Raw genomic sequence first — 25722 nt, 5'->3', positions numbered from 1 at the left:
AGCTGGGCCCTTCCGCATAAATCATCAATCAAGAAAATGCCCTAGAAGTCAGCCACAGTGGCACATGCCTCTAATCCCAGAACTCTGGAGGCAGAGGGGGTCAGAAATCTGTGAGGCCAGCCTGGTCTACGTGGTGAGTTCTAAGACAGCCTGAGCTACATAATGAGACCCTATCTCAGAAAAGCCCTACAGACCTGCCTACAGGTTATTCTGGTAGGGAGTAGTCCCTCAGTTGGGGTTCGCTCTTCTAAAATGACTCTGGCCAGCACGATTACTGCTTGCGTCACTATGGTCATTCCTATCGAGAGGATTTTGTGTAAATGGAAGTAGCTCCACCTGCACCATATAGTGTGAAACCTTTCAAGGTCCTCAGAACGGCCTCCTGTCCTCACGGAACTGACTCTGCCCTCTTCCACTGACTAACCTGTTCTTGAGATCCAGACAACTGGGTTCGGACACTACATACTTGTATGTGTGATATTTTTTAATGCATGTTTTTGAGGGTTGGTATAAGGCCTATGACGTTAATTTAATATACACTGTGCCTGTTAGTAGTACATCCCTTTTCATAACCGTGTAATAGCCCGTTATATGAATATACCACAAAAACTGCCATATGGTAGGAAATGTTAATACACACAGTGGTGCAGTTTAACTTTACAAATACGCCAATTGAAACAAGCCAGCTACAAGATCACATGTATGATCTCATTTATATAAAATGTTCCGAACAGGCAAATTTATATAGACAGCTAGTGGTTTCTTTCAATGGGAATCGTAGAGAAGACTGAAAGGTGACGAGTATCTCTTAAAGGTGATGAAATAGTCTATAGTCAGACTGTGATGGTATACAACTATGAGTAGACCTAAGACCAGCGAGTCTCATGTCTTATCTATTTGTTTGTTTGGTTGGTTTGGTTGGTTTTTCAAGACAAGGTTTCTCTGTGTAAACCAGGCTGCAGGCTGGACTCGAACTCACAGAGATCCACCTGCCTCTGCCTCCTGAGTGCTAGGATTAAAGGCGTGCACCACCACTGCCCGGCTTGAGTCCCACATTTGAAACAGGTGGGTTGTGTTGATTTGGAGTTGTTGGCTTGTTTTACCCTGGTTTGGGAGGCTGAACCCAGAGCTTTGTGCTGGCCAGGCAAGTATTTCATCACCAACCTACATCCTTTACTCTAAACAAACAAACTTCGAGGAACGTAAACTGTAACTCAGAAGAGTTCTGTCAAAAAAAAAAAGTATCATGTTTTAAATGTACAGGTCAGTAGACAAATGCTAATACCATGTCCATGTTTGGCTTTCTCTAGAGATGAAGTTCAGGACTCTCACTTTGAGGCTTTTTAGAATGAAGGATCCCTGGGCCAAATCGCTCTTCAGGGTCTTTCTCTCATAACCAGGCGGCTCCTTGGAAAAGACCAGTGCAGAAGTTCCCTTCAGGCAGAAGAAAACACAGGCAAAGAGGCGGGGGGGGGGCAAGCAGGGGTTCTTAAGAATAAATGGTTCTGAAGGCGGGTCCACAATGTAAGACAAAGGACGGAGGAGAGGAAGCAAATCGGGGGACAAACCCCACCTCTCGCCAGCTGTGGCCTGCAGAGCGACTGTCACTTTGAATCCCATCAGCTAAGAGACTTTCCTCCCTAGTGTAAAGCTCTAATAGAAATTTGGACCTGGCCTTCCCTAGTTTGGAAAAAAAAATAATCTAAGAATTGCTCTCTGGATTGCTGCACAGTGGTTATCAGAATGCCCAGGCCTCCCTGGTAAGCACCACAGGATAAACACAAGCTCCTCCAGGTGACACCCACAGAGGAAGAGCCAGCTGTCCAGCCAGCTGTGTCCAGCCAGCCGCTAAGTTTAGGCTAGAGGCCTCCCACTGCTAGTGTTCGGGACATCTTGTGGGAAGAGGGGGGATCTGGGCAGAGCTAGCTAGACTCCAAGTGTTAACTTCCTGAGCTCCTGGCTGCTGTTAGTACCAGGCATCTTCTTTCCCTCCAGCCATGCATTGTTTTCTGACTGATTTTTCAATTCTCCTCCATATTTGATGCCATTAAAATAAAGGCCCTGTGCAGGCATCCCCAAAGCAATACTCAGACACCACGCTTATAAGAATGTGTGAACATAGTCACAACCTCCCCCCACCCCCACGCACACACCAAGAGCTGGATGTACTGATTTTAAGCCAATAAATATCCTTGTATAAAAGGAAGCTGGTGATTCATTCTGGGTAATTGTCAAAGAATGAATCCCAAATGGATCCTGCTGAGTGTTGAGCCAATACTCCACTACTGTCAGACACTTTGTTTTGCCAAGAGCGAGCACCCTTCCTCTATAATCACAAATGCCACGGATGGGCCTTTTGATAAGGAACGCTGCCAAGGGTTCAAATGTCTTTTGGAGAGCTGGCAACGCTCGGCTGCTGGCACTGTGCTCAGGCATTAAGATAGTGTAGACGTAGCTTGGACCAAGGAGATTTTATTCTGGAATTATCTCCCAAGAGCTGGTGTAAAGCATTTTATTAGTGGATGCGCTGGATGTGTGTGAGCATATTTCTGACTTTCACAGCTGCTCTGGGGCTGGAACATTTCGACCCCCTGTCATGCTCTAACACTATTAGATGGACAGAAAAATCATTTGCAGATGTTTGGGGGAAGCAGGTTTCCGCTTTCTATTCTCAAGTCAGCTGCTGCCAAGTTAAGGCAAGAAATGCCTTTTTGAAAAGTGTCATGGGATCCAAAGGGTTAAGAACACAGTGGCTGTTTGTTCTGTCCTAAGAGCTGTAACTACTTCTCACAGAGTACCACACCCATTTTCTTGTCCTCCTGTGAGGCAAGGAGCATCATCTGGGCCCTGACTTTAGGGATGCAAACCAAATTAAATCAAGGGGAGATTAATGTTACTAGATAGATCTGCATTAGGAACCTGCAGAATAGGTGGACGTGACAATTTCAGATTAAATCCTCTCCAGTCTTACGGCGGTCCACAATGCACTATGACAAGGCCACCCCTTCCCCAGTGTTGCCAGCCTGGGCTAGAAGGTGACTTGGCATCAGCATTAGAAGCTATGACCACACAGGGATGAACTGGACACATGTCAACAATTTAAAGCCACACCTGGATGTTAGCTCAGCTATTAGAGTACTTGCCTAGCTGGTATGAAGTCCCAAGTTTGATCCCAGCACTCAGTAAGGAGAAGCAGGAGGATCAAGAGTTCAACTGTTACATATGGAGTTGGCAGCCAATTTGGGCTATGTGAGACCTTGTCTCAATCAAAACCAAAACTAATAAAAACTCCTAAAATAGATCTGTGCATAAATGTGAGCTATCTTGGTGGCAGGAAGCTGTCTTTATGTCATAGGCTTAGATTATCCCCTAAAGATAAATTTTAGAGCCAAAATGTAAACATATTTAATCATATAAAAGTGTTGTATGGCTTGGTGGCTAAGAGTGCTTGCTCTTGCACAGGACCCAAGTTTGGTTCACAACACCTTGGCTAGTTGGGTCACAGCCACTGACGCCAACTGTGGGGGGGGGGCGTGTCTCATATCCCTCTCTGGCCACACGTGCACCTAAGCATAAGTAATAAAGGTAAATCTTCATAAAAATGGTATTTGGTCAGGTAGTGGTGGCGTACACCTTCAATCCCAGCACTTGGGAGGCAGAGGCAAGTGTATCTCTTGAGGTCAAAGCCAGCCTGGTCTACCAAGTGAGTTTCAGGACAGCCAAGGCTACACAGAGAATCCCTGTCTTTAAAAGATTTTTTTTTAAAAAGTTGTTATCTTGTATAGGTAATAATGATCAACTATTAGAAACTAACATGGCTCAGTTTTTTGAAATTCAGAGTTTTATGGATTATGATGAATGTGACCTAAACTTGATCCCTTTTCCTTATGTAAAGCAAACAGTCTAAAAGCACAGTGGTCAATACAAATTACTTCAGGGAAACCTTCCTGAATGTCTCTCATTCTTCACCGAACAGCCTTGTCCAATAGGCCATGAGATCCATCACAGGGGCTCAAGAGAAGTTAACCTTTTCTGTCGGCAGCAGAGACTGCTAACCACCAGACCATTTCATAGATGAGGCGCCACGCTCAACCAGGAAGCCTAAAGGTCGGGGGGGGGGGGGGAAGGGCTGAAATCCCCACACAACCTTATTCCACCGTCCTTAGCAGAACCACAGTTTAGATGGGAAGTTCCTTTTTATCAGCTGATGACCTGGGGCACCAAAAGAAGCTCAATGAGCATGGCCGAGTTTCTGAACCCCTCCCCACCTGGCATTCCGTTAATGGGATAGTGAAGAGAACCGAAGAAGCCACTGTGGGCAAAGCCCCCGGACATTGTGTGGTACAGAAGCAACTTCTCTGTTGGCTAAATAGACAAACTCCTAAAGTTACTTTGCGAGGCAGTCCAATCTCTTTCTTTAAGAGCAGAGATGAAACCTGACCAGGACCACTGACCTTACCCAACATCATCTGAAACATTTCCGAGCTCTACAAATGACTTCCGGATGGCCAATTTGGGGTCATCAGTGACCACTTCTGCACTGGCACCCAATGTTCTTCAACCACTGAGTGGTTGTCTTTTCTCCCTCCTCAGAACTCACAGCTCGGAACAAGATGTGTGATCTGTAGAGAAAACTTCCTGCCCCACAAAACACCTGCCTTTCAGCCACTGTGCCACCCCATGGCAGGGTGTGACAGTGTGGCTCAGCAAAAGGTCACTGTGTGTGCCGAAGGAGAGAGGCAGGAAGCCTGGACTGCAAGCTCGCCTCCACAGTCTACCCTGTCTCTACTAGCAGGATCCCCTTCGTAGCAACCCCCACCCCCCGAGCCTCAGGCAGATAGGGGAATGTCTGTGAGGGTTTAATTATAGAGAGAAGGATGGCGCTGGTTCCGTGTGTTTATAAAGACATTGGCTCACATAACCCCTTGCTGCACAAGCTGGAACGACACAAGAGCAGAAATTTGCTGTCCTCTCTGCACATCTGATGGGAACTGAGAGAGGCAATCCTGGTCTAAAAGCATCAGGCTATGACGACCCTGGACAGAGCCAGCCCTGTGGACAAGGCTGGGCGCCGACTGCCACTCCAGCTGCCATAGAAGGCAATTGTCAAAAATGCTGGGAGTTGGATTGGAAACCACTCCGTAGGTTGATAGCACCATCACTGGGGCTCTGGAGACAGCATCCAACCTACATTCTATACATTCTGACCCCTCTAGTACCCTGGTGTCCAGCAGAGATCTGCTACACCTCATTGCTCCCCCCACAAAATGAAGTGGAAGAAGCTGGGCCTTATACTCCAGCAGCAGAGACTCTGTTTAGACAGGAGGAGGGACTGGCCGTCACTGACGATTAACTTTAAAGCCGAACTAATTTGGACTAATTGGGGGGAGGTAAGTCTGAATCACTTAGAACTCCGAATTAGACCCTATTTTTAATGAAATATAGTTTTTTCCCCTTTCAAGCACATACAGTGACTCAAACTAGGGTGCTTTACTAAATGAATAAGAGTGATAATTAGCATCTTGTCTCTTGGAGGGAAAAGCAAAGTACTTGAAAATGGTTTTCTTTAACGAAAGGGCAAAAGCAAACAGCGGCCCAGCCCTCTCAAATTATCCCAGATTTCAAATCTGTAGAGGTGCTATTCAAATTGAGTGCGCACCAAGGCAACTGAAGGCAGGGCGGACACTTTCCTTCAGCTCAGTCCATAGGAACCCAGGATTTTGGGGTGCATGGCCGGCTGACCTCCCTGGCTCCTTCGCGCTCTCTGCATTCATTCACTCGTGCCTTATCTTTTTAAACATAAGCAGAATCCGTTAAGCCCTTATGTCCCAGTCTTGTCATTTATTACCACCAGGCAGCAACACCGGGCTATGAGGCCAATAAATCATCAGGACAGGAAGTGACTACAGGCCAGATTAATTTCATTATCATCCTTAAGCAGATAGGTGTCTAGGACGCCCATGTCTCAAGGAAGAGTGATGTCCTAGCTCTCCTGACAGACCACCTGTGCCATGCAGACATCTGTGTGCTGTTTTCTCTGCTGGAATGACCTGTCCTGCCTGTCCCTAGTGAGGGTCGTCAGTGGCCACCCACTCCTCAGGGTCCCACTCAATGCCATACGGTCATGGAGAAGGTGAAACAGAGGTAGGCTCCTTGAGTACAGCAGCCTGGACTTCATTCCTCTTCCTGCAGCCCCGGTTCTTAGCACCAGACAGACATTCAACAGTGATGGATCCCGGTGTCTGGTTTCAGGAATTTCCCTGCCTCCTGTCTTGCACATACAGGCTTCTCTGGCACTCAGGTTTTTGAGACGTTGTATGTACCCTTCACTGATTTCAGCATTCACTCAGCACGAGAGTCACAGGGCTGAAGGAGCCATCGCTGAATAGGACATTCAGATAATGGTGTGGGACAATTCTGTATTCTGTCAATTATGTTTTAAATAAATGCTAATTGGCCAGTAGCCAGGCAGGAAGTATAGGCGGGACAACAAGACAGGACATAGAGATGGGGCAATGAGAACAGGAGAATTCTGGGAGGGAGGAAGCCCATTCCTCCGCAGTCCTGTCCAGACACTGAAGAAGGAAGATGTGACCTGCCCACTGAAAAAGGTACCAAGCCATGTGGTTAACATATACTATAATAATGGGCTAATATACATTATAAGAACTAATACAAAGCCTGAGCTAATGGGCCAATCAGTTTATCATTAATATTGACCTCTGTGTGATTTCTTTGGGACCTAAACAGCTGTGGAAACTGGGCAGGACAGAAACCCCAACAAGCAGGCCCTCATGTTACAAGATAAGGCAAACAATTAAGGACATTCAGAACATCTTTGGAACAAGGCTGCTGCATAAAAGGTCACAAGGTCAGCACAGTAGAGAGAGGTGAGGCTGAGGGGTCTACTCTGCTCAACGTTGACACATTTGACACCCCATGGGGATTTGCACACATGCTAACTCACCCACAGCTTCCCTAAGAACACAGTGCACAAGGCCAGGCAGTCTTGCCATAGCAAAGTTTCTGATCTAAATGGCAAGGTGGAGAATCAGACAGCATGACAACGTGCCTTGTGATGAAGGGGACATGAGATGGGGACACCACTAGAGACAGATGTATGGGCTCTTCTGAATGAGCAGGGGAAGAGACTGTGTCCTAGAAACAAGAAAACTGCAAAACATTCAGAAATAGGGAGTCTTGGGGGTTTTTGTTTTGTTTTGTTTTGTTTTTAAGGGCTAATCCAGTACTAAAGTTATCCAATCCAAAGAGGACTACAGGTAAAGAAAGAGGTGCTGAGGTTGCCTCTTGGACCTACCTCATAGTGGCCAATGGTGTTCAGCTTGGTTATTCCATCTTCAAGGATCACAGAGGAACTGTCAATGTCCAAAAGTTCTTTCTGTCGTGTTCCCACTTGAAGCTCTGAAATAAAAGGGGAAAGGTATTTGGTTCCCTTCTCAAGTCACAGTTAAAAGCAAACCAGTTAAGCGCTGCCTAGTTCCTTTCACAAATACTCCTGGTAAATAAATAAGCTTGAATAAGTGCAGGGTTTCGTCGGACAGTGTGGATACAGCAAGCCAGACAAAAAGCTTTGGGCTCATGTTTGGGGTAGAATATTTCAGACAACTGCTCCTGAACCATTATGCTGAGTCAAGTCTGGACGTGGAGACCCTGAAGGTAGACTCACCCATCATCTGAGGGGCTGAAACCTTAAAACAAAACTACCTCCAACATCACCAATATCTATGCACACTGTGAACTCTCTTCTGTTTGCTTCCTGCAGAGTTACTATACACCAACACACCAACCCAGCTAGGGCACTAGTCACTACAGACAGAAGGTAGCCACAGAGAAATGTTTTCTGGAATTTGTGCCGTGTCTTATGAATTGTTACGTTAATAGCAACTCACTAGGAACATTTAAATATTTGGAGGTTGCCCAAAACAATCTGGACTTTTGATTTCTCTTTTTAAAAACATGGCAATGGGGCTGGGCAGAGAACCCGGTCAGTAAAGGCACTTGCCTCCAAACAGGATGATCCAAGTTCTCTTCCCAGGGCCCACATTAGGTAGAAGGCAGGCACCAACACTCACACACTGTCTTTATTTCCACATGTGTGTGTGCATTCATACACATACACACAAGATAAATAAAAATGTAATTAAACTTTTTTTAAAATCTAGCGATGGCCAAATATAATTCATAGCTCATACCTACAAGCTCAGCATTCAGGAGGCTGAGGCAGGAGGATCATCACAGGTTCAAAGTTAGCCTGGACTCAGTAGTCGTTCTAGGTCAGCTAGAGCTACAGTACTGAGACCCTGTCTCATCTCCGCCTGTCAACCCCCAAACCTGATGACAGTGACTCTGTAGCAGCCCATAAAGCAGCTTCTACAGAGCCCAAGTGGCTTTTCCCAGTTAGGTCAGGCTCTGCTATGTCCCGTTCCTAGGTGGTGACATTCTGTGCATATAGGCTTTCTGTCCTGCTGGACATGATGCCACCAGCTTATTCTACTCTTAACTGGAACTTCGGGGTTGGGGGAGGGACACCTGGTTGGCACAAACCCAGGAAGGGCCTGCAGGCTCTGCTATGGACTTTTCGGTGGTTGGAGATAGAGCTGCTGGACCGTTTTCCTGTGGTTATTAGGCTGGGTGTGCCCGTGTCCTTTGTGGTCAGAGCCACACACTTGCACGATAAGGTTCAAGGCGAGTTAGTTGATGGGATGAATCAGGCTTCAGTTTCCTAGACGGGGCTTCCCCTTCTGCTTACATCTAAGCAAAGGAGCTAAGGCCTCTTTCAACCGCCAGCTCCTCCAGGCCGTGCAAGGGAATGGAACACTGCTGCAGACAGAGCTGCAGAGCAGCACCTAAGCAGTCTGCTTTCTTTGAAGCCGGCATTGACATTGCTACGCATTTGCATGGCCTCCCCCAAATTTCCCAGGCCTGCCTCCAGGCTTTTCTCAATGGTTTTAGCAGGAGGTTTGATTGGTGGGGGAGGATTTTAATTGCCTGCTTAGTGGAGGCCTACAACTGTACGCGGAGAGGAGATGAACCTTGTTATGCTGTCTGTCACTGCCACGAGAGTCTGCTCTTCTTTCCTGTCCTATTATCTGCTCTGAAATCCCACAGCAGTCCCTTGGGAGGGCTGCGCCGAGCTCAACTTTAAGATGTGGCTGAACATTTGAGAGAAGCGGAGCCCTGTGAGCTTGCACACACATATGCTCTTCTTTGCAGTATACCAATAGAGCCTGCAAATGAATTCATAGCAGATGCTGCTTCGTTGTTGGGGGAGAGGAGAGGATACACTTCATACAGGATGCGATTAGCAGGGAGGAAGATGACCTTTCCAGCAGGCTGGAGTTAACACCCTGTGGCTGAGCCGCCCACTAATGACAAGCTCCGTATCACAACAAACAAATCAAATGCCAACGTGAAGCGCAACACATCGGGAGGGCACAGGGTCGACACCTTTCTGTACTTCCTGATGCAGGGCACCCAGGGTCGGCCATCACATGGGTTTACAAATACAGCATTTTCAAAATGGCATCTTGGAAGGGCCTTACACTTCGTGGGAAGAACCAAGAGGCACGAAAGAGAGCCAAGGAGTCCCTGGGTCCCCAGACATGCCCTCTGGGAACAACCGAGGCCACATAATTGCCACCAAGCAGAAAGAAGGTAGGAGGGTGCTTTTCAGGGGCCTGGAAGAAACCTTACCGAGACCGATTTCGTTGAGCTGAAGTCCATACGGAGAACCATTTTTGCTTAGGAATGCCTGGAAAATCTTGTCTTTGGCTTGGCCTATGGTGTCACAGTCGAGAACATTGACTGAAATATTCCGACAGACATCGGCACTCTCGTTTTCTGGGATTTTCTCAAAGACGACATTTAATGCCTGGAAGAATACAAACAATCAGGTTTCGGAGTCTATTAGGTAACTACAACCCGAAAGGCTTCATGAAAGACACACCGTGGCAGAGGCCCACTAATACCTCTGACGGCGCATTAGTGAACGGCGTATCGCATTATACTACTTTAATCTTTCCTCCATAATCCATTCTTTTCAGGGATAATGGAAAGGCAAACAGAAAGTTAAAACACTCATTACGGAGCAAGCATTGAATAAATATATTGGAGAGGAAAATATGTACATGCATAACAATTCTGCAAAATAATGGTGACTTTTAGTTTCATCCTAAAAAAAACAATGACTTGGAAAGATTCCATCGCCAGTGAGCTCAGACTGGTGATTATCTTTTTTATTAACGGGACCACAGAGTCCCAGAAGTGAGGGTCCAGGTGTCAGGGAAGGTTACGAGGCCCCTGTATTGATCACACCAAGGAGGTCACTTTTTAATATGCAGCATTAATTATGGCAGCATCCGTCTCCCCTTCCGCCCTCAACATCTGCAGTCAGATGTTTCTGAGTCCTCATTAAAATACTGAGCTCCCCACCCTGCACTATTGTCCGTACATTAATTACATCCCCGTGCCGTTGCTTAAGTTGTATCAGTTAGCATTCTCCCTGCGCGGCAAAGTCTCAAAATCCTACTAATGGGAGAAGCAAGTCTTTGTGTATGTGAGAAAAGATGGAGCCAGGGAATATGTCAAAAAATGACCTAAGAGCAATTTCAGGTTTACTCCGGAAGAACAAATACACAAATCTAAAAAAACAAAAAGTTTCTCCTGCCACAGATCCTTGGGGAGGACTGGTTCAGCCGTGAGCAGAGAGGATCTGGTACGAGCATCACACGATTCAGATTCTCTGGCGCCGTTATCAGAGAGTTGGGGGCTTGGGTGCGGTGGGAAATGCACAGTTTGCTCATGTTTGGGGCCTGGCTTATGAGGGACTATGAAAGGATAAAATCATGGGTTTGGGAAGAAATGGAAAACAGCTCTAACTGTATAGAAACTCGTTTAGCAGTACACATCTTAGGTCTGGTTAATTTTGGCATGTAGGATTTTGTTTATTTGCAAGTTTTCATAATAGGTTTATAATAGAAATTTTAAGAAGAAAACACAGATAATATGGCGAATTGGGTAGGGTTGCCGGAAGTGCCTATGGGGGTGGGGAGCTAGGTCAGAGATAGACAAGATCTTGCCTAGCACCCATGAAACTCTGAATTCCATTCCCTGCAGTGCAAAAACAGTAAAATATGTTTTACAGCACCTGCCTTCTAATACTTTCAAGAGGTCAAGGAGATAGAGGACTCCCGGGTGCTGCAGTATTCAAGGATAATGGTGCCTTAAGAAATACCTCTTTGAATCTTTTAACCCCCAAGCCAAGGCTATGTTGCTATTACCATCCCCGCTCTAGAGTGGGGAAACTGAGGTAGGTACAGAGGGGGTTAAGTTCATTCCTCTAGAGACATAGCTTCTAAGTGACTGCTGAGCTGGTCTCACAGCTCACTGTGCTAGAATGTCCCTCTTAAGTTTCGATCCATCCTCCTGGGGCTCTAATGTAGTCCAGGAACCCCTCCTAGCCTCCAGGAACCTTTCCTTAGGCCAGCTACAAGCAGAGTCCTTAACTAGAGCCCCAGCATACAGGAAAGTTGGGAAGGGCACTTGGGAGTAAATTCTGTCCCTGTGGTCAGGTCACTTTCTTTACTCATGGCTCTTCATGCCAGGAGTGATGGTGTCAAAGCCACTTCCCAGGGGCTTCCAAGATAAAAATGAAAGGAAAACACCCTTTAATCAGAGCTCCAACCTTCCTGGCTCATGAAATAGTTTTATTGGCATTTACAAAATAACAGTTTGTTGCTACCTAAAGGGCACCATTGTCTTTGACAATAACACCTCTTTATAGGCAATAAATGTTCTTAAAAAAAAGTAACCAAAAGGAAAAAATAACTTAACTGCATGTAAACTAATGTAAATCTCCCATTGCCTCCACAGCTAGATGGGTGGAAAAGAGGTAAAAAGGCATTTTACAGAGTCCACAGGGAATTCTGAGAGTAAATCCAGAAACAAATTGATTTGTGTTCATTTTTCACGCCAGTAACTCTTAGTGCTCAGACAGCGGTGTCCTACACTGCGAGCGGAGAGGCCCCTCAGAGCTAACCCAGGTCCTAATACTCCCACCCAGAGCAGGGAGCCTCTCTACTCTGCCAGAGAAGAGCGAGGGGCACATCAGCTCGGAGTGTGGGCATGACAGAGTCTGTCTTTGGCCCCTGCCTCATAGCAACATCTCCCAAGAAGATATGTATTTACGGCGCAGCCCCTCCGTGTTGAGACTCACAGAGCCAAGCCCATCTGTGCCCTTCTCGGTGGTGAGGACTGCTTGGGACCTGTTCTCAGATTGCTCATAGCAGGTATGGGAGACATGCCTGTCACCTCAGTACATACGAACATGCGCGAGAGCGTGAGCGCGTGTACACACACACGTACACACACACGTGTCCACGTACACACGTACACACACACACACACACACACACACACACACACACACACAAACAGAATTCCTTGCCTGCAGGGCAGAAGCATGGAAGGCTGTGACCATTCGGCCTGATCCAGTTCTATAGGATCTATAGGTCACCACAAAAGGCCAAAGCTCTTTGAAGCACGCCCTGTCCCCTCTCTGAAGATGAGTCCCCTCCGTTAGCCCTGCAGCTTCCCTTCCTTGTCATAAACTATTAGCAAAGCTGAGGTACCGAGTGAGGTTCGTGTCTCACCAACAGCCACGCAGCCTCTTTGATGACCAGCAAAGAGCCCAGCTAGGGTAGAGGAAGGCCACCAGCGGCAGCTCTCTCTCCTCCTCCACCAGGGAGCGGGACTAAGCTCTGGACAAGGACACAGAAAGTAAAGATTCTCTTAGCCCAACAGAAAAAGGGGGAGGTACGGCAGCCATCCAGTGAGCGCAAGGTCAGGGCCAAGGAAGCCCAGAGAGGGTGACCCTGGGCTCTGTTGAAGATGGCTAGTCATGTGACTGTCCCTTAGGAGTGGAGACTAGCCACCTCCAGTCTGCTCAGAGACACACCTCTGCCCCTCTAGACTTCTCAGGTCCCATCGATCCCACATTCTCCAACATGAAGCGTAACATACCCCAATGAGTGCCGCTCTGCCAATTTTATGGTAGCCAGATTCATTCACAGACACATTTATGTTGTATCAATTAGTATAGGGTATCGTAGACGATGGTGTTCACCCCAGGGCAAACCTTCATGGGAAGCACTAGCAGACTAGGCTAACTGTGAGACACACCCAAGTTCTGAGACCTGGTCTGGCATGTGATACTTCAGCTTGACTGCCAACCTGACTGGATCCGGAATCAACTAGAGAGAGACTTCCGGGAATGCCCAAGAGGAACTTCAGGTTAGAGCCTCCATAAAGGAGGTCTGAGGAAACGACTTTGATTTTTGCCGTACTCCCTTTATGTCTATTGCTGACTTCATCAGCTCGGCTGCCGCCACAGCTACATCCCCTTGCTGGTACTGGAACTCAGTGTCTTCTGGCTCCCAATGCACACTGAAGACCACTGGCTTTCCAAACCCCCCCCCCCCCCCGCCCTTAGCGCCAGATGGGGACTGCTGAGACAACCAGCCTCGTAAACCGAGTAGCTTACTCGAGAGCTAAGCCTCTACAGTATGAGAACAGCTGCTGTTGGATTACCCAGACTACGGCAAATAAGCCATTTAATTAATCTTTTAAGATATATTTAGGTAATCTTTTAATTAATCTATTAATAATAATCTTTAATAATCAATTCTGTTCTTTTAGACATCCTGGACTATGTGTGAGGAAACGGGGTATCTGTAGAGTTCTATTTCGAGAGGGGCATTCCGGGAGAGAACTCAGGGGAGGCTGCATGGAGGAGGTGGCATTATGAACTAGGTTTGGAAAGGAGCCCATGATGGAGGTGAGAGAGGCCTCTGGGCATGAAGACCCTCAGGTACCACACTTAGCAGATTGGTAAGCAGCAAGCTTTAATCATAAGTCAGGCTACCAGGTCAGGGAGCGGAGAGGAAGAATCCCACTTCCTTAGGATGGGAGAGGGTGGAGCATCACAATCCACTCCTGCCTTCCCCACCACGTGCTGCTGAGGAAGAAGCCCTGCCCTATTTTTAGGAGAAAGAGTGATGAGAACACTCTTTGGAGCTTCTAATAATAAGAACGCGCTTGGGGTTTCTAATAATAATAACAATAGCCAGCACTTATCGAATATGTACCACAGCCCAGCAATGAATCTGCTAATTTCATCGAAGCCTCACAAGTCTGTGAGGTGGGGACTATTATTAGCCGTGTTTAACAGATGGAGATGGGAGAGAGAGAGAGGTCTGGAGTCCTGTCCCAGATTACAGATCTGGTAGGGACACACTTGCCTGTGTCCAGACTCCCACTGAACGCCAGGAGGCCAGTCGTGGGGCTCTTGAAGAGGGCAGCTGCTCTACTCTGCTGAGGTTCCCCTTCAGTAGATAACGCGTGGCCACACACCAGGGCTAGAGGAGGCTTGGCATCAGACTGCACACAGTGCATGGTCCGGAAGCCTGTGTGGCTCGGGCAGCACCGTGCATGGCTTGCAGAGCCTCTGCTTATGGCCCTGCCTCCGCTGCTGGGTGTGGCCACGTGACCAAACCCTGGCCAATGGCTTTAAATGGATGTGCTGTGTGGCACCCCTTGGGAAAACTTCCTTGGAAGACAGCTGGTGACCATCTGTCCTTTCTTGTGTGGCGCTGCTGAGGTCCTGCTGGGGGAATGTGGACAAGGGCTGAGGAAGCAGACACCTCAGTCCAAGAAGTTACCTGGGGGCATCCCAGAGCAGGGCTGCCCGTCCTGACACCTCACACTGGGGAGAAACCAGCCTCTCTGCTGCTCCATCTCGGGCATCTGGACCTCTGCCCTACACAACTGCGCTGCCTCCGAGTAGCTGTGTACAGGAGGAAGCCGTCCGGCAGACAAGGCCACCTGGGGACTCACAGTCAGGGTGTCTGGGAAAGGACCCGATGGAAAGGGCTGGTCTTTCCCTAACAAGCCTCAGGCCAGCCTCTTCTGGGTAGCTGTAGCTGTGCCAGTCTGTCATCTCTGTCCGCACCTGCCTCTCAGGGTCTTATCTGCCATTGGCCGTCCATGCCCAGGGCAAACACATCACATGGGCATTTCAGATGTGCTTCTCGTGATGACAGATTTCCCCGCCTCCCCCATCAATACATAACCACTGGGAAGGACTGCAGAAGAGACTTTCTCTTCAGAGTGCCTCAAAGGTGACAAGAAAATGTCACAAAGGATGGCCCCTTCCTCTGTAGCCAGATGGGCTACACACATGATTTTCCAGCTTCAACACATGTACAAGGGTAGGTTTCTTATCGCCAACTGTTCATAGATGAACAATTAGGTTGGGAGGCAGTGACTTTGCCCAAGTCACACTTCCGGTAAGGGGCTGAGATCAGATTCACACTCAGGATTGCCAGAGCCCAAACCCCTCCCTCTTTGATCCCAGCCCCATGATACATAGGGGTAATAGTTGATTTCTTCTTTGGCTAGTGGCTCGCCCCAGGTTAAGGAACCAAGGAGACAGAGACAGACAGAGAGAGAACGTTCTTAGAGACTGGGATAAACTGAACCTGGAGAGAGCATTGCCCCGGGGAGGACTATAATGCCACCTAGTTGGCTCCTCTGGCATATCCTTGGCTAACAATGGCTGGATATGGCTGTTATCTTTTCTGGGACACCTTATAATTCCTACAAAGTAATCATAAAGGAATTTATTACAAACCAGCAACTTCATCATAAAAGGTCTTTGAGCAATAATTATTCTCATTCAAGGAACCCTATAAAATCGATTTCTGCTTTCACTTTAGGACCAAATGAAAGTCAAGAGAAAAGTCTTCTTGCACCAGACTCAGAAAGCTACAGTTTGCTTCCCCGGAGCCAGCAGGCTTTGGCAGGCGACTCCTTGCCCCTGCACTCGACCACCCCCACCTTCCAGTTCCTTCTTGTCCCACCCAGGATGGACAGCTCACAGCTGGGACTCCGCTCCCCTAACGCAATAACAGTGGGCAGAGGGGAGTGGAAGAGAGCTGTTTCCGCACGGAACAAAACAAAGTGATGGGGACAAGGTCCCCAGTTGGTTTCTGTGATCAGTTTCTCTATACATAGAACACTTGCCTGTCCTAGGATGGAGGGAGCAGAGCTAGCAAAGATTTGTGGACAGCGAGAAGGCTTTGCCTTTTCCAAGGTTAGAGGGAAGAGTCTAGATTTTTTTTTTGTCCCCTCTGTCAAGTGTCAGCTTAAGAGCTGTCAAACTTTCCATAGAGGATCAGGTAGAAAATATTTAAGGCCTTCAGGTTCATAGGTCTCTGGTGCAGCTAGTCAACACTGCCATTATAGCAGAGAGCCAACCAGACATAATACAGAAGTGAACACACAGATCTGTGTCCCAATAAATCTTTATTCATAAAAACGATTAAGGGGCATCATTTGGCCTGAGGCTGTTGACTGATGGATGAGCGAGTGCTGCCGCATTTAACACTATCTTTAAAGGGAAAATGACCATTCCAAAAAGACAAACCTAGAAAATTATTTTCATTTCCACCATCACTTGTGATACCACCCTCCCACCTGGACGGTAGCCAGGCCCGACTCCTTAACTTCCAAGATCAGATGAGATAAAAATGTGGACAGAAAGGTATGGCCATTGTCAAAGCTTCCGTTTTGTAAAAGGTATAAATATAAATAAAGACTCTAACAATGAAAGAATACTTAATTTGAACCACAGAGAAGAAAATTAAGTACTTTTGTGCTGAGATAATGAAATTATTTTTCTAAGTCCAAGATTATAAGTGTGAGGAGAAAGGAAGACAGAAGCCATTGAAGACACCTATTTCAAGTTAATTTTTCATCTTCCACAGCTTGCTGTCAACTAGGGAATGACTTACCTAACACAATTATAAAAAATGGTTTCACTCTTTGGTCAGGGAGCTAACTACAAAGCTAGTAATGGTTTCAGTATTATCTCAAAAATGATTTGCACTATGGTAGAAGGAAAAAGGAAAAAAAGAGCTAAAGGATTGTTAATTAACTTCACTGTTTCTCCACAAATGCTAGGAGTATTAAAAACAAGATTGCTGAAGTGCAAACATCAGGACTTAATGAACAATGGGATGTAATTGAAGGAACAGAGAATGACTTAATCGGGACAGTGGGTTGTTTAATTGCGGGGATAACGGATCTTCTGCAAGGACAAGCTAAATGGAACCGAAGGGGCCTGAGAGAGGTAAGGAGCGCCCAGAAGCTCCTGCTGGGGATAGCCAGAGTTGGGTGAGATATGGAATGTTGTATTCAACACGCGGCGTCCCCGAATGGTGACCACTGGGGAGAAGGCCGACTTGGCATCGGCTGGCGGAAACCTTCCACAAATCCCAAAAGTCATATTAATGTCTCTGCAGGCGCGTCCCCGAGCTTTGTCAAGAATTTCTAATAATCTTAAAGACTTTCGTACCGATATGAGAATGAGTGTAATAATGTGTTTGTCGGCGCACTTTCCCAGGGTGCCAAGATGCTATCTCTCTGATACAGCAGACTGGCATGCTCATTTCCTGGGTTTAAGAGTTCAAAAAACCATTTCTTCTTGCTTAACTTTGATTACAAGTCAAACTCCTCCTGCTAATTCAGCACGCCTGTTACGAGTTATTGGTTTTTCTCATCTCCTCTGGAAACGGAGGCAAATGTCCCTTCCTCCCAGTTGGTACACTTTCCTGGAACAGGCCCTCTGCTGTGTAACCATGCTCCTGACATGCAGGAGTGTGGGCGAGGGCCAGGCACTTAGCAGCCAACGCTGCATCGCAAGCTTTCAATTTTGCAGTGGAGGAAAACAGGATCAATAGGTCTTACTCCACTCTGGCTGTCAACCCTGAACTCACGGGTGGCGTGTGAGGGCGTGTGCGGTCTTCTCTTTTCCTTTCACACGGGGTCTCATGTAGCCTACCCTGGCCTGAAACTTCTCAAGTAGCTGTGGATGACTCTGAACTTAAATTACATTTGTTTACTAACGTCTGTGTGAGTGTAGCAGGTACAGGGTGACTTGTGGGGACAAGTTCTCTCCTTCCTTCTACAACGTGGGTGCCTAGAAGGGAACTCAGGTTGCCAGGCTTGGCAGCAAGCCCCTTTACCTGCTGAGACACCCTGCCAACATGCAGTCTTTCTGAACCAATGCTCCACAGTGTCTTCGCTGAACCCGGAGCTATAGCAAAGCCTCCAGGAACTGCCCGCCCCCTCCCCTAGCACTGGGGCTACAGGTGTGCCTCAGTGACTCATTTTAACATGGGTATTGGAGACCCGAACTCAGGTCATCGTGCTTGTCCAGCCGTCTCCTACCCGAAGCCCCTACATATGAAAGGAAGTCTAGGGTGGTGTGTGGAGACAAGCCCTCCCCAGAAGCATCAGGGGGGGGAGGGAGGGAGGGAGCTGAGATTGGGGTCATCTGACTTGTCAGATGCCAGCCTGGGGCTCCAGGTGCTAGTGTCAGAGTGACTTTGCAGGCCTTTGCTTAGGCAAGTCGGAGCATTATCCTCTCAAGACATGATGAACAAAATCTGACTTCTCAGAATGATTTGTTAGTATAATGATTTCAAATAAAAAAAAAACCCTGGCAGCATGGTTTTATGTTCTAGAAAACACCCTACACACCTCAGAGAGGAAGCATCCTAACCTAGGAGGTGTGAAACCTAACTCATAGTTTGTTGTGTGAGGCTGTTTCTGAGCGTGAATCCAAATGGGCTTCTTCTCAACCAGGCCCTGCCATGGCACTGATTTTTGCTATTTCAAGTTGTTCGTGTGACTGTTCTAGAGCTTTCTGATTGTCCTTGATAGAATTTACACACACACACACACACACACACACACACACACACACACACACCAACTTGTTCACCACACCTTGGTTTTCAATTACATAAACCACCTCAGGCAAATTTAGCAAAGTGAAGCTTTGTGAGCTACCAGCCTGGGAGGGCGGGAGGAAGGGATGTGGGGACAGGGAGGAAGGGCATCAAGAAGGGGAAACTGAGAATGGTTCAGGCTGGGAGAACTTGTATGAAAGGAAATGAAAAACCTTAAATTTTTTATATTGACCTTCTGGTAACATTTTTGTCACACAAGCTTAGACTAGATCATGCGCCTTCTCTCTGACTCCTGGTATCATCAGCCACCATGAAACGGTGGTTGGAAAAGGTCCAAGGAAAGAAAGGCATTAGAAAAATCATCCTTAAAGACGAAGGCTCCAGGAGAGGGCCCACCTCTCTCTGCCAGGCTCCGCTCTCTCCACCGCGCAGGAATCGGAGAAGGACAGAGCATAGATTTAATTTTCCATTGCATTTCCCCCAGAGGCTATAAAAGGGGGAGAAACTCAAAGAGTCGGCATGAATTTCTTCAACATCAAGTAACATTTTGACGATGAGTTGAGTGCTAACAAACCAGAAACACGTGGTCTTAATTGACTGTGAAATAAATAATGTTTCCTAACGGGAAGGGGGAGAACGCGCTCAGATGTAAAGTGCTGGAAAAAGACTCCAACCTCAAAAGTTTCTTTTTTTTTTTTTTTCAGGGCAGCTGACTCCCTCCCCCTTTCCCCACCACAGTCCCAACTCTTCTTGGCTCCTCCCTGCCTGGTGCAATGTTTCACAAGAAGAAATCTTGCTGGATCCCCCAAATCTCCATTCCCTGGTGAGCATTTCTCTTTGGGGAACCCTGGAAGGGCTGTTTTCTGTTCTAACAGCCTCACCTGGCACGACTGGATGATTTCCATGGGGAAGAGGTGGATTGAATTCCTAGTTCTGGAAAGCCCAGGACACCTTCCTAGCCTGCTGCCACTGAGGGCCACATGCTGCTTTGGGCTTGGTGGCCAAGAAGCAGTAAAGACCACAGGGTGAGAAAGGAGGCAATGGAATAAGCCAGGGACCCCCAGGTGATTTACATCATGTCCATGGGAGGGTAGAGCTCCTCTTTGTGTCTGCATGTGTGCGTGCATATCTGTCTGTGTGTATGTGTGCACTCGCTTGTATCTGCGTGTGTGTGCAGCAAGTGTGTTGTACAGTCTCTTGATCTTTTTTTTTTTTTTTTTTTTTTTTTTTTTTTTTTTTTTGGTTTTTCGAGACAGGGTTTCTCTGTGGTTTTGGAGCCTGTCCTGGAACTAGCTCTTGTAGACCAGGCTGGTCTCGAACTCACAGAGATCCGCCTGCCTCTGCCTCCCAAGTGCTGGGATTAAAGGCGTGCGTCACCACCGCCCGGCCAGTCTCTTGATCTTTGTAAAACCTCCATGAGATGGACAGACAGCATGATTGTCACCTTTGTTTTATACATAGTGGGGACAGGGCGGGTGGGGAGACTGAGGAGGCACAGGAAGTGGAGAGACTCGCTCAGTGTCACCTGACTAGCCTGTGGCAGAGGCTCCAGAACCTAGGCTCTTAGCCCTGGGGCCAACAGTTTTCGAGCAGCTCCTGGGGTGCATGCTAAACATGCATGACCTGAGGCTGAAGGGCTCTGTGGTTAAGGGCATGCACTGCTCCAGCAGAGAACCCAAGTTCAGTTCCTGGCACCCTGGTTGGGTTGCTCACAACCACCTGCGACTCCTCCTCTGGAGAAATCAGATAACTCTGGTCTCCGTGGGGACATACACTCTGGTGTACACACCTACACGCAGGCGCACACATCCAGACAGTTGAAAATAAGTAAAGCTTCGGAGAAATGGATCAGTGGTTAAGAGCACTGGCTGCGCTTGCAAATGACTTAGACTCAGCTCCCAGCCCCCACAAGGCAAATATAGATACAGGCAGGCAGGCAGGCACCCACATATAGCAAATAAAAATAAATATAAAGTAAATTTTAAAAATGCAGATTCTAGGCCACATCCCAGACTTGTATCTAGGGTCACCTAACAATTGGTCTGAGGCTCTCCAGGCAGTAGTGATGCGTGACAAAGTTTGAGGGCCACTGCGCTGCCTCCGAGATGCTGACCGTTATCCACAGAAGCCAGAGCACTGACACGGGTTCCCTCTGTACAGCTTCCTGCATCTTGTGTGCCTGCTGAGCACACAGCTATCTCTAATGGGGATGTTACATATGGCATGAGGGGAACTGGAAACAGCTGACCCACCGGCTCCTCCCCGCCCACACACATACACACACACACACACACACACACACACACACACACACACACACACACGACATAACCATGATATGGTCCACCGCAGCGTGGTGCCTTCTTCAATTAGGGAATGAATTCTTCTCGCATGATACCACAGGACTCGCCACTCGGAGCAAAGCCACAGGAGTCTTAGCTCTTCAGCGAGCAATTCCTGAATCCCACTGGAATCTGTTTCTTCCCTCTCCACTAATGAGATGGTAAAGAAGCCGAGAATCTCCATAGAGCTAAAGATCAAACCAAAACACAGCGACCTCCCCCAAGTCCACGAGAACGGAAAAGCTTAGAAAGCTCCTGAGCCGTGCAGGAGGTATTTTCCACACAGGGCCTCTGCCACAAAACTCCCCAAACGCCCCAAAGTGCTGTCTCTTTTTTTTTTGGGGGGGGAAGAGTTGAGGGTGGGTGGAGCAGGAATGGGTTAAAAGGAAGTTCTCCAAAGTTTGGAACTCTCAGGCAGCCTGGCCCCTGATCCTCCTGCAGGGGTCCTCAGCATTTCTCCAAAAATATCTATGAGATCACATTACATTAAGTGCGTGACACCAGACATTTGTAGCTAATCCAGGGAAATAAAGCAGGGCGTCATGCTGCATGGGGAACACGGTGCCATTTGTCATGTGTTATCGCCCTAAAATAAGACGGCCTCAATTGGGTGGAAATATATCTTCACACATTGTCTTCCCCGAGCAGAGCCCTCTGAGAAAGCCTGATTGCAATTATAAGTGCTGAATAGGGAGCACTTTGCATTTCCTTTGACGATGCTAAAAGCTATAAGCAATCCTGATATTAAAATCTTCGGAAATTGATGAGTACCCCAGGCATCGTCACAATGCTTCCTTCCCCGATCCAAGTAATTAAAATCTATTATATGAGCACGTGTTAATATTTCATCAACCACTGCTTTTAATTAAGTAGGTGCCCGAGTCCCCCACCCAATGGCTAGGATACAGTGACCCAGCCACCTGCCCCTCTGAGTCTGGATGGGGCGCTCCAGGCGAACCTACCACAGTGTTGAACTCAGGGACCTGCCACAGCAGCCAGTCTTCGTTCAGGGTGTACAGTGCTTTGCAAGTGATCACGTCCACGGGACCCTTGTTTATCTTCTGGTTCAGGGTCGTCACCAGCAAATAGAACGGCTCGCCAACAGTCTCCTTGGAAAAGAGGAAAGCAACAGTTAGCTTTTCTGTGAAGCCCAGGGCGCCACCATGAGTCAAAGGCGGCGGTATTTCCCAACCATCAAAATGCTACCCCCAAGACAATATGTATCATGCCACTAGAGCCCAGGAGCAAAAGCCAGGAGCCAGGAAGCTACCTCACGTGTACTAATGTGTACGCACACAGCCCCCCAACACTGGAGAGGCATCTGTAAGACCCGGTAATTTCATGTGTTAGTCCCTGTCTGGCAGACGACTGCTCATCAGTAGGCAAATGCTTGAGAAAGGTTCACGGAGGTAGGTAGAGATTTAACCGTGTTTACATTCCTATTTAATTGCAAACCAAAAATAAGTGACATTAAAAAAAATAAGTGCTTCCGTTAGTGTTGGCAACAGGGAACATTTGCAGAGGTGGGTGGTCTGTCAGAGTTAACAGTTTCGGGTAAGGGAAGTGGCCTTCTCTTTAGCTGTCTGTGACCTGTGCCCTACCATGTGCCAGCCCTTGTCCCTTAATATTCAGACACTTCCTGCCCAATTCCTTTGTCACATGGGCAGTACTCTGTTTACTGTACCAAGTCTGTGCCTGGTCCTCTCAGGGCTGACACAGGGCTCCTGTCCCCAGCCTTCACTTGTGAACACTCTCCTCTGAGTCTGGGGCTGGTGGCCCAAATGTGCAGCTGCTTATGTTCAAAGGGACACTGGGTAGCTCAGGAACAGGCTGTGTTCTGCTTCTGTGCCGCTTCCTGAGGCCTGCAGCCCCAGGTCATTTTCAGTTCCTCCTAATAATGAGGTTTCCAGGATCTATGAGCATTAGGGCCTTTCGGTGGAGGAAGAAGAGTTGTGCCCAGGGTGCCTCAGGAAAGATGAAAAGGTAGCTACGTGGATCCAATTGGAGCCCTGTGTTGCCAAGTTCATCTGCACAGCCAACTAATTTGGCTTTCAAAGTTGGATCCCACGGGCGCTCTCTGATCTCCTGTGCGCAGGAGGAACTCCCCCACTTTGGGGCCACCTACCCTCACCCATCTCTTCCTTTTTACTTCTGGCAAGCACAGCCCCCTCCCCAGGCCTGGGCTTTCCTCTTGCCTCTCTTGTCTATCTCACCTAGTCCAATCCCTCCCTTCCTTTGCTCCTCTCCTCTCCATGGATACATCCTTGAGTGTCTCTCTTCAGCAGGACAGAGGGGGGATGTGCAAAAGTTTCCAAGGAGGGGCGGGGGGACCTGGCATTTTGTTCTCACAAGAAACTTCCTTTATTTCAGGGTTTGTAATCTCACCGCTATCTGCCTTCCCTCCACCCCCTTGGGTGATGTCCTGACCACAAACCTAAGAGCCTTACTTCTCTCTTCCTTGCACACATCAGAGGCACACCAAAGGCTGGCGTGTGGGGACTGGATCATCCACATTGCTTGGCACATAGGACAGCCAGGCCCTCTGGGCTAGGCAGAGGGAGCCGCCACTGACTTAAGGGCTCTCTCGTCAGAATTCCGGAAACTGGTATGGTGATCTGGTCACACTGCTACTCAGGCCCACAGTTCTAACTCTGACTAATCACCCCTGCACCTTTTGGGGATCCCCTTATGAACTTAGGTGCCTGTCCCCTTGTGCCGCACAGGACGCAGACCAAACCTGGATGTCCCCCGACCCGGATCTCTGGATCAGAGGCAGTTTATAAAGTCTCCCTAGAGAGACTGATGTTTGAGCCGCCGAGGGAACCACAGGCCATGAGATCTGTCATCAGCTAACATGAGGTTTAGGTATGTCTCACCTATTGGAGACAAGTCTCTCCTCTTTGGATGACAGACCAGTTGGCTGTCAGCTCACAAAGGGCATTCAGAGGCTGGCATCACCCATGCCAGCCTCGAACCTACAGAATCTCATCTATGCTGTCTGCCTTGATTTTTCCCATATGCAAAATGGCCAAAAAGGCACTCATCTCTCCGGACCATCAAGACAACACAAGCTCCCAGCCTGATGTCTGACACGTATAGCAACAGCTTGATGTCCGTAATAGATGTCAGTTGTCATTACTGTCCCCACCAGACCCTGGAGTCCTGGAAGGGGATATTACTGATAGTTGCTGCTTGCTTAGCATCTGTGAGCAGGGCAAGAGGGCTGGGGCCGTCAGACTCCCAAGCCCCCTGATCCACCAGAGGGAATTCTACTGAAAGTGAAAGTTCTGCCCAGGCCTGGCTGGGTGCCACTTCCTCCTGGGCACGGTGCCACACCCCCGCTCACCACCAAGTGCTCCACACACTCTTGAATCAGCACAGAGAAGAAATCTTGACCCAGAATGCTTTGCTCAAGGGGGCTGCTTGGGCTTGGAGCCCAGACTTTCTGAACACTTCACTCCTTTCTAAGAAGTGCCTGAGAGCCATTCCTGAGAGCTTGGTGTAAGGATGAGCGGGAAGTGGATGGCAAACCAGTAGCCACACCAGCGGTTGCAAACCAAACCAAACCAGCAAACAAACAAGCAAAACAACAACACAATGCCCACAGTGAATGCACTAACCCCAGGGATGCAGGCAGCCAGCGAGGTGGGCAGCTAGGGAGCTGGGGAACACAGCCACAGAGAGCAAGCTTTCTGTTTTCAACATCACCCCCCTTCCCAGGGCCACCACTTTCTTTTCTGCTACCTCTGGGGATTATATATAACAGCCACGGGGATTCCCTGAAGGAGTTTTCAGAGAGGAGATCAGTGGACACCAGCCCAGGGCTTTTGACTTAGCAGGGCCAGCTGAGGACTAAGACATGGGGGCCTGGTGAGAGGGCCTGTCACCTGCACTCCACAGCAGTTGTGGCCCACCCAACCACAGTGAGACTCAAAAGCGGTTGACCCCAAAAGTAACCACTTGACACCTCCCCAGAGCAGGTAATGTGTACCAAGTAAACAGAAAAGAAGGCAGATTTCATTAATCTTGACAAACGGCCATGGCCTTGGGAATGGGGAGAGTCGGTAAATTTTTTTTTAATGTGCATCTACTCGTCGGATTGCATTCAACATTAAACTGGGCACAGCCTAATTTAAAGTGCTGCTTGTGGATCTCAGCTTAAGCAGCCCCGTTAAAACCTGTGGCATAACCGTGCATCTTCTTCAGAGTTTAATTAGATTTCTAAACCAGCTGCAAATACACAATGATGCCGTTCTGCTGGACTCTGGATGGCTGGAGAAATCAAAGAGGAGTAAGAACCTTCCATCCCAGGACCTCAGAGAGCTGAACAAACACCAGGTGCCAGCGAACACCCTCATTTTCATTTTAATATTTTATAATAATAGCTCGTACTTATGGGGTTCTTGCTCAATACTGAGCCACGGCATACACGTTCTCATCTGTGTTTAAATGAGCCCGGCAATACCCATCTTTTGTCAAGGTCCCAGGTAACATGCCAAGGAAGGGATGCAGCTGTCTGAGTGCCAGCAGACCCAGCCCTGGGCTCC

At 48.1% G+C, this 25722-nt stretch overlaps 1 protein-coding gene across 2 annotated transcripts in view; it reads right to left on the bottom strand.

The window, feature by feature from the left end:
• Plxnc1 (plexin C1) overlaps positions 1–25722 on the bottom strand; it is a 148993-nt gene that overhangs the window by 11657 nt on the left and 111614 nt on the right. For both annotated transcript variants that reach the window (XM_075954505.1, XM_075954506.1), the window contains exons 21-23: positions 22138–22284; positions 9715–9892; positions 7319–7422 (exon numbers count right to left, since the gene is read on the bottom strand). In XM_075954505.1, coding sequence (XP_075810620.1) covers positions 7319–7422; positions 9715–9892; positions 22138–22284 — 429 coding nt within the window. The remainder of the gene's footprint in view (positions 1–7318; positions 7423–9714; positions 9893–22137; positions 22285–25722) is intronic.

Source organism: Microtus pennsylvanicus, chromosome 20 (assembly GCF_037038515.1).
Source record: "Microtus pennsylvanicus isolate mMicPen1 chromosome 20, mMicPen1.hap1, whole genome shotgun sequence".
NCBI classification, from domain to species: domain Eukaryota; kingdom Metazoa; phylum Chordata; class Mammalia; order Rodentia; family Cricetidae; genus Microtus; species Microtus pennsylvanicus.
Note: the sequence above shows the minus strand (reverse complement) of the source record. Positions and strands in the feature narration are given on the sequence as shown.